The sequence below is a fragment of the Asparagus officinalis genome, chromosome 7, assembly GCF_001876935.1.
Source record: "Asparagus officinalis chromosome 7, Aspof.V1, whole genome shotgun sequence".
Classification (NCBI taxonomy): Eukaryota; Viridiplantae; Streptophyta; class Magnoliopsida; order Asparagales; family Asparagaceae; genus Asparagus; species Asparagus officinalis.
The window spans coordinates 7,282,562-7,292,478 of NC_033800.1; the positions used below are offsets into that span (position 1 = coordinate 7,282,562).

General features: G+C 38.4%; 1 protein-coding gene across 2 annotated transcripts; it reads left to right on the forward strand.

Moving 5' to 3' along the window:
- LOC109850967 (myb-related protein MYBAS2-like) lies at window positions 7,432–9,083 on the forward strand. 2 transcript variants are annotated; one of them, XM_020421058.1, is made up of 3 exons: window positions 7,432–7,603; window positions 7,776–7,905; window positions 8,353–9,083. In XM_020421058.1, exons 1-3 carry the CDS (start codon window positions 7,441–7,443, stop codon window positions 8,831–8,833), a joined length of 774 nt encoding a protein of 257 aa, XP_020276647.1. In that variant the 5' UTR covers window positions 7,432–7,440; the 3' UTR covers window positions 8,834–9,083. The 2 variants fall into 2 exon arrangements, with proteins under 2 accessions (XP_020276647.1, XP_020276648.1); XM_020421059.1 differs by having other exon boundaries at window positions 7,457–7,661.

Sequence of the window (9,917 nt, forward strand, 5' to 3'; positions counted from 1 at the left end):
AAAATAAGCAAGACAGACTCCACCACACCCTGGTGTGATGTCTGCCACACCCGGGTGGCAGGGTGTGGCAGAATTTGCCCTGTTTGTCATGGGTATGGTGTGTGCCACACCAGGGTGTGACAGAGTCGTTTTTAGAATCCTAATCTGTTTGGGATTGTGTTTTGTTACAAATAGAGCCACGTTTTTAGGATTTTCTATCGATTGATTGGGTAGCTTGAAGGTGATTTTGAGCACAGAAAAGAGAGATCTTTCTGAGCAAATTGTTTGAGGGTTTAGTTTGAGAGATTTGTTTGAGAGGTTAGTTGAGTGATCTTGTAATCTCTACTTTGTACTCTCTTTCTCTATAGTGGAAACTCATCCCTTCTTGCCCCGTGGACGTAGGCAATTTGCCGAACCATGTTAAACTTTTATGTTTGAGTTGGTGCCGTTATTTTGGATTGTTTTAGCTTTCTCTCTCGGCGTTTGTGTTTGTTCCGCCGCGCACAACAGTTATTTGGAGATATTTTAGCAGAAGAAAGTTAGTTGGAATTTTTGGCAGATGTGCTTAACACTTCCACAAGCTAAAATTATTGATCGAATTTTAGAATATATTGTCTAAGTGCATTAAATCTTTAACATTTTCATGGCTCCTTGTTGAAAATTGATTTTATGGTTACCAGTTATTGGTCATGACAACCAGCAGTAAGCCAGGGAACCATTTGTGTAACAGGGGAGAAAGCAGTATAAACTGCTGATAACTGAGGTACATGTCAACATTGACAAGCCTTCATTTACATCGGTAATGAAAGATAAATAGTGTGGTTATTTGGAGTCTTCATATATAGCCCATGTGTACTTTTTTTTTGTTTTTTGTGCCAACAAACACACGTGCATATTCTCTTGAATTTGCTTTGGCATCTTCGGTTGACACGGAAAAGCAAAGTGATGGTGTCTCTTCCTGAACCCTAGAGCCAAATCTGATAAGTGGTTTACAGCAACCAAAATAGCAATATAAAGGCAGAATTGTTATAAATTTAAAGCCTTTTGACCTTGGCCAATTATGAGGCGCTTACCTTTTTCTTTGAAATCCAGACGAACTCCTAAATCCTCTCTCACTTCCCTACTTTGCGTAAAACTTCCTTCACTTCCCTACTTTGCGTAAAACTTCCTTCAAATCTTAATAGAATATGGTAAGTAATATGATGAGATGTTTTCTAGTACAAAGAAGTACCAATCAAAAGTATGTACTTGGATCAATTTTTACCATCTAGGTGAATCAAACAAGCACTTGATAGCTTTGACATCAAATTAAGAAAATGAAGAAAAGAATGCAATCCATTCACCGGCCACTACTTAGTGCAAAGTTGTCATACTCACAAGCAAAGATGAATTTTCTTTTTTCCCTAGCTACCGCATGAAAAAAAAGGGGTCCCGAAGAGAGCATATAGATTGAATAATAGTTGGGGGGCACAGAAGATAGGATGGCCCTAGTGGACTACCCATAAATTGGTGGCATCCATGTCATTGCCTTCGCCTTTCATCTCTCCACTTTTCGATAGATCCAACTATTATGTTTCTAAAAATTTTCGCGGTTTTGTTCTTCTTATTTACTAGGAGCTTGTTTGAGACCGTACAGATAACTTAGTGTTATGTCAACATCAAGATAATCACCTTGTTGTTTCATCATGCACTGTCTCATTGTCTCACGCAAGAACAAGTTGTGCATAGATAAACAAAAGAAAAGTGTGTTAAGGATGAGATTCAAGTGGTTTAGAGAGAACCACACGATTGTGAGCCAACATATTCTAGGATGAAATTCACATAGAGCATGTTATCTCTAAGTTGTAACTAATGATGCAAGTGTTGGGAGAACTGCGCCTATTCTGAGGATTCACAAATTTGCCGAGAGATAAAGCACACAAATCAACTAATAATAGCACAAACTCAAACACAGTAGTTTAACGTGGTTCGGCAAATTGACTACGTCTATGGGGCAAGAAGAGGATGAGTTTTCACTATAAAGAAAGAGAGTACAAAATAGAGATTATAAGATCACTCAAAAGCTCACAAATAATCTCTCAAACTAAACTCTCAAATCTCTCACAAAACCCTCAAACAAATTACTCAGAAAGAACTTTCTTTTCTGTGCTCAAAACTCTCCTTCAAGCTACCCCAAAACTCAATCAATACGATCGGAAACCCTAAACAAATCGTGTTTCTATTTATATTAAATAGAAATCTCAAACAGTGCAGGAAACCGAAGCAGGCCCAGACTCGACTCGCGGTCGACCGCCGCGCTAGTCGCGATCGACTGTGACCAACGACAGAAACTAAAAATCCATTACAGGGTCTCGCGGTTGATCGTCACGCCAGCCGACGTGGTCGACCGCCAAAAGTCCAGAGACTTTTCTCTGTGCTGTGTAAGTTTGCGGTCGACCGCCACGCCACTCACGATCGACCGTGAAACTTTCAAATGTCTGTCAACTTTATTTTTCCTGAACTCTTCAATTCTTCACCTCGGCGAAGTTTTCCCAAAACTGAGCCGACACCAAACTAACCAAACGTCCCACTTGTTATGTCCAGTACGAAGTGGAAGTAATCCACGATAACGGACTCAATCCACAACAAGTCGAGACCCAAATGAGAATGTGATCACTCTCCAAACATCGATGTCTACTCACCAAACCGGATTCATCATAAATGACTGCCTACATATTCTCTTGCCTAAGAAATCAAACATTCACGTAGTTCACCAAATGACCTCCAAAGGACCTCAATCAACAAGAAGAGTTTTTAACCCTTCTCCAACATCACCAATAAATCTATAACTGATAACTCTCCCAATGGTCCTAAAATGTAACGAACCAAATACCTCCACCTAAGGTGAACCAACAGCCATAGCCAAATCCGAACTGTGTCCACCAGCTGTACTCGAATCAATAAACTCATCATCTACATCCACATTAATATGATCCCCACTGTGTCACCTCAGCTGGAATTCCAAATGATGCAGAATGATCTGGAGAACGTGGAGTAATCTCCACCCAACGTGGAGTAGCATTACTCTCCACCCGTTGTGATATTCCAACGATCTGTCAAACACTCTCTACCTGCTAAGAATCAAATGTCTCTCTCATCGTAGCCTCATCAAAAGTGACATTCCCAGACTAAACTTCCAATTGAGTTTTACCTCCTATCACAGCAATTGGCAACCCTTTAATAAGATGACTTGAATATGTCAACGCCTCAGTCCACAAACTCTTCTGCAAACCATTGCTTGACCACAAATATCGATCCTTCTCTACCAAGACACGGTTCTCTAACTTTGTCACCCCATCTAGTTGCCCCAAGATTTCCTCTCCAATGAAGTTTCTCCAATTGCCATGAGCTCGGCATGAATACAGAAACAGATCCCTCTTGTACTTCTCACTAAAATCAGAAAGGAGTACCTTCATCCTTTTGTCTTTCTTATACTTCTTTAACATGTTGTAGACTACTAGGACTTCACTCAAACGAGACTTGATTGCAACCTAAACATGTCTAGAATAGTCATCAACAAAGAAAACTAAATATCTATTACCTCCTAATGATGCCTCCTTGGAAGACCCCAAAATGCCCACGTTAACTCCATCGTAAAGACCCTTAGCTCGGTGAATAGAGGTGCTAAATTTTACTTTGGTCTTCTTGCTCACATCAAAATGTTCACTGGACTTCAAACTGCAGGTCGATGCACCTTTCTCCAAATCAATACTGGAATGACCAAGCCTTAAATGCCGCAGTCTAGTCGAATCAATAGAAGTCGCCAGCTTTCCACCTGTCATCATATTTCTAATTAAATAGTACATGTTATTATTCCTGACACCCTTCATCACAATCAAAGAGTCTTCCACAATCTCGAGAACCGTGTCCTCAATACGAACTTTCAAACCCTTTCCAACTAAAGCTCCAATCGAGATCAAGTTATTTCTCAAAGAAGGAACATATCTTACTCCATATAACTCTCTAACCATCCCATCAAACATCTTGATGCAAATTTTACCTATCCGAGCATGCGCGGTTATCACCCATGTATACCACACCACTATCCAGCTTATCAAAATTGGAGAACCATTCCTTTTTAGGGCATACATGATAGGTTACACCACTATCCAACATCCACTCATATTTCTCTGAATAGTCAACTATGGGACTGATAAAAAGTGAATAAACAGATAAGTCAGAAAGATTAATAAACAGATAAGTCAGAAAGATTACCATCCGATATGACGATGTTTGCTTCTGATGATGGTTGCTTTCCATTTCCCTTCTGCTTGTTCTTCATCCATTCATTGAGCTTTGGATAATCTTTCTTCCAATGACTAGTCTCTTTACACCAAGCACACTGATCTTTGTCAACTATAGGATGTCCTACTCTAGACTGTGACTTCCTAATCTTTCGGTTTGGATTCTTCCCTCTTGCGATCAATGCATCTGCTATTGTGTCACTTGTAGACTCCTTATCTTTATACCTTAGTTGGTAATTCACAAGAGCAGTGGTTACCTTACTATACGAAAGAGACACTTTCCCATTAATTAGGACAAGAACAAATGTTTCATATTCCTCATCTGGTAAGGAACTCAACAATAATATTGCCTTGTCCTTATCCTCTATAATAACATCCACATTCGTCAAATCCGTAAGAAGTTTCGTGTAGTTGTTCATGTGATCACTAATTGAGATTTCCTTCTTCAACTGGAAACTGTAAAGTCTCCTCTTTAAATGCAAGTGATTCTCAACACTCTTAGTCAAATACTTATTTTCAAGAATCTCCCAAATTTTCTTTGCAGAAGTCTCATTCATCATATCACACTTTAGATCCTGCGTTAAACAAGACCTAATAACACCATACGCCATTCGATTCATCTTCTTCCAAACATTCTCTTCTATATCATTTGGCTTGTCATCTAATTCTAAAGTATCATCCAAATTTTAAGTGTTCTGCGCATCCAAAACCTCACATCTTCATAATCTAAAATTATTCGTGTCATTAAACTTCTCCATATCTATCTTCGTAGAGTGAATATTCAAACTCTGATGGTCTTCACGCCAGAAGTATCACCCTTAACATCTTCTTTCCCAGACATCTTCCACAAAACACCAACAATCAATGCAGAACAAACTGAAGAATAGTTCCAAACTGAGAAAAAATAAATTTTTTACCAAAACAATCCCACTTTTATCTCCAATTGAAACCCTAGACGAGCTTCTAAAGCGATCTACTCCTCCACCTAACCCAAGCGTAACCTGAAGCTCTGATACCACTTGTTGGGAGAACTGCGCGTGTTCTGAGGATTCATAAATTTGCTAAGAGAGAAGGTACACAAATCAACTAATAATAGCACACACTCAAAAACAGAAGTTTAACGTGGTTTGGCAAATTGCCTATGTCCATAGAGTAAGAAGGGGATGTGTTTTCACTATAAAGAAAGAGAGTACAAAATAGAGATTACAAGATCACTCAAAAGCTCACAAATAATCTCTCAAACTAAACTCTCAAATCTCTCACAAAACCCTCAAGAAAATTTCTCAAAAAGAACTATCTTTTCTGTGCTCAAAACTCTCCTTCAAGCTACCCCAAAACTCAATCAATACGATTGAAAACCCTAAACAAATCGTGTTTCTATTTATATTAAATAGAAATCCCAAACAGTGCAGGAAACCGAAGCAGGCCCACACCCGACTCGAGATCGACCGTGGCCAACGACAAAAACTAAAAATCCATTACAGGGTCTCGCGGTCGACCGTCGTACCACCCGACGCGGTCGACCGCTAAAAGTCCAAAGACTTTTTCCTGTGCTGTGCAAGTTTGCGGTTGACCGCCGCGCCACTCGCGGTCGACCGTGAAACTTCCAAATTCCAAATGCCTGTCATCTTCATTTTTCCTAAACTCTTCAGCAAGAAGATGCAAAAAACATGCTATATGTTGCTCTATGCACTGCCAAACATTCTCGTTTTTCTTCCGACGCGGTCGACCGCTAAAAGTCCAAAGACTTTTTCCTGTGCTGTGCAAGTTTGCGGTTGACCGCCGCGCCACTCGCGGTCGACCGTGAAACTTCCAAATTCCAAATGCCTGTCATCTTCATTTTTCCTAAACTCTTCAGCAAGAAGATGCAAAAAACATGCTATATGTTGCTCTATGCACTGCCAAACATTCTCGTTTTTCTTTTATCACACACTTGAGTCACGGCCACCTGTCTTTTCGCATCATTTTCCGATATATATTTATATCATTTCAATTTGTAAATGTCTGAATCATCATCATATGAGATGAGCATCAAGGTGCTTTCACGTGAAGATAATGGCCACTCCATTCCTGAGGAGATTTCTATTGGGGCTAGGATTTCTTGTGCATTTTATATATGCCATATATGGTAAAAGATAAATCTAAGTGATTCTTGGCTAGGAAACACTAGGTCCTCTTGCTTTTTAATCTTGTTGTGGTCACACCTAGACGTTTCTCTAAGTTATGCCATCTGTGTTGTTTACAAGATTGAGTGCTATATGACCACAATCTCTCTCTCCCCACCTTTTTTTTTGTGAGGAGACCACAAGCCCATGTTAATGCAATGTGATCCTAATAGTAGTTTTCTCATGAATATATGATTTATCAAAGGTTTCTAAAGCACTCGTACCCTTGGCTTGTTAATTTTTTGTCTCTTAAAACAAAGGTCATAAACTTTTAGGAAGGTTATTGTTGCGGTGATCTCATCACATATTGAAAATTTCTGCTCAAATGAGGAAAATTTTGATCAGAAATGTAGGTAATATTATGTTTCATGATGCAGAGGCAAAATGATAAACATTAAATAATTAATGCAAATTAACCAGTAAACCAATTTGTTAATTTGCGAATGTTGTTTGACTCATGAGAAACGTTAGTGATACTACATTTTCTCAGAAAATATTTAGCACTCGATGATCTTTTCCAGTATCAGTGTTTTCAGTTACCAAAACAGATTGTACAGCAAAACGGAATATTGCACATTATTGTAAGATATAGTCACTTCTGCTGAATGTAAGTTAGTAATTAGACTTGAGAGTTCAATCCAAGTGTTCATAAAAAAATTTCATGCCACTTAATAAGTTTTAAACTTAATGTATGTTAATCAAATCAAACTGAAGTACAATCTGAACTAGCCTTAAAGATTTTATGTGTGTCATAAGTTCATAACTAAAGTTCAATAATAATAATAATAAAGGAGCAAAAACTTTAGTCCTAGCACTCTTTACTAGTGGTAGTTTAGTCCCACAAGAGTGCCCTCCTAAAGACATGGAAGGCACTGAACCAATCAGAAGTACCTTTCATGAAAGAATCTCGTATCATATCAACACTGTTGCTATAACACTTAATAGTGCACCTGTCATGGAGAAGGGAAAAAAAGAAAGGTTCAAATGATGAAGCATCAATTGAAAATTCTCACATGACATCACCTGACCATGAACCTTTTGTGCCTATAAATTACGGAAACCTGCAACAAAGAGTCAATCAACCTGAAGATAGGAGTGCATCAAGAAATGGTGTCAGCAATGAAAGAGCAAGAAACAAGAAAGGGACCGTGGACAGAGCAGGAGGACCTGCAACTGGTATGCTTTGTGAGATTGTTCGGTGAACGTCGTTGGGATTTCATAGCAAAAGTCTCAGGTTTGAGGGGGGCGGGAACTAGATAGGTAGACAAGCTGAATTCAGCAATTACAGTGTGGAGAAAAGCTACAATCTAATACAATTTTCCTTTTACTCGATATGGTTTTTTTACAGGTCTCAATAGGACCGGAAAGAGTTGCAGACTGAGATGGGTCAATTATCTTCATCCTGGACTCAAGCGAGGTCGCATGACTCCTCAAGAAGAGCGATTAGTCCTTGAGCTACATTCCAAATGGGGGAATAGGTTAGTTCTATGTACTAAATTATTTCATATTTTTCTCTTATCTGCTTCTAACCAAGTTCTCCTAGGCCTCTGGTCCTTTCTCCATAATTATAATCTTATCATTTATCTAATTTTGTGCGTTTGATAGCCTCTGTGACATATGATTGAACCATCTGAAACAATTTTCTTAGGAGCAACCTCCAACAGTCCTCATTTATTGTAACATAATCATTTCTGCTACGCCTCAATCTTTTTGTACATGTAACTTTCTGATTCATAAAGTATTGTAGATCTTATAATTGTCCTATATAATATTCTATTAGTTTCAAACGTATTTTGCAATTACATCAGAGTCCAGAAACACACCGTTGTAATCATCCTGATATAATTCAATGAACCCTTTGGCGATATCAACACGATCAAAGGAAGGGGAAAAAAGAAGTAGTTTCTGATAAGTTTTTTGTATAGGTGGTCTCGAATTGCTCGTAGGCTTCCGGGGCGAACTGACAACGAGATCAAGAACTACTGGAGGACTCATATGAGAAAGATGGCACAAGAGGCAAAGAGGAATTCATCGCCACCCTCAGCTTCATCTTCATCCAACTCTCTCTCCTCAATGAGTGAATCTCCAGCAGAACCTGCAAATGCTGATAACATCACTGAAGGAAATATCACTACGGCATTTGGAGAGAATGAAGGACTCAAAGTTTATCCCATGGATCAAATATGGAATGAGATAGAAACATCAGAGTCTGTCAGTGGTTTAAGCTTGGAAGAGCACAAGGATGAAGCTTGCAACATGTCATGTCCTCCTCCATTATCTTCTCTTATGTGGGACTATAATTCTGAGTCTCTTTGGAAGATTGATGACCATGAAGAGTTCAGTATGATTCCACCCATGAGTGACCTCTTGGTTTCTAATTATCATCATGGCAAAGAGCAATCTTAGAGTAATCACTAGATGCTTTTAACCTTGTTCATAGAGGAAATGGTTGAAATGAGAGAGTATTAGAGTTGAGTTGCCTTACTTCTGTAATTTAATCAGTATGTTTATTAGCAGAAAGTGTCTGAGAGTGTGAGAGTTCATGTCTTTATAAATTTCATGTATTGCTCTTATTTGAGAGTAGTACTTCAGTGAGTAGTTAACTGCTATATTAGAGTTTCTTCTGATGATATTTCTTTACTGAGAAGGTTTTATGTAATCAAATAATATATATATATATATCTCTTTTTTTCTTCCTGTAATCATATCTTTGGAATGAACAAGATTTGTGTGTAAACCAATTAATAATAATGCTAGCCATAAATTTAATTTCCTATGATTATAAAGTACTTATAGTGCAATAAGAGACCGATTATTATATGTTGAACCAAATCAAGCAATTTAGTCAATATTTATGTCTTCTCATTGTGTATTATTCTTCATAAGAGACTAATTAATCATGGGACGATTATATCTCCATCCTTGGATGTGCATGCATGCACCTGTCTTTGGTCTTTCTTTTCACTACTCTAGACTAACTATCATTGCTTAAGCCTGTAGTGGATTCCTTTTTTTAACTTTATGTACACTTGCTTTATTTTTATAAGCTAGAGGACTGATGGCCTCACTTAATTAGTAAGAAAAAATGTCATTGGCATTAGATTTATCCAAGTGGTAGTGTGTACCCATCCAATTGGAATTTGGGGCCTTTTTTCTTTTTTCAGTGATTTTGTTTGTTAAGGGGGGACCCTATATTTTCTTTTTGGCTCCTAATATCCTTTCATTTCCTAATGGAGTTTGTGCTTTGCCAACAAATCCCACCAACCTCCATCTCTCTCTCTCTCTCTCTCTCTCTCTCTCTCTCTCTCTCTCTCTCTCTCACGCCCAAAACCACCCTAGCCCGCCTACCCATCCACCCACCTACATTCCTAAAGATAGTATGTATAACAAACTAAACTGTTTCGTGTGCACGTGTACATATTTTGTTCCCCTTCTCATTCAAAAGGGGTATTTGGCAGCAAATTAATTAATAAAAAAAATACTTTCTGCA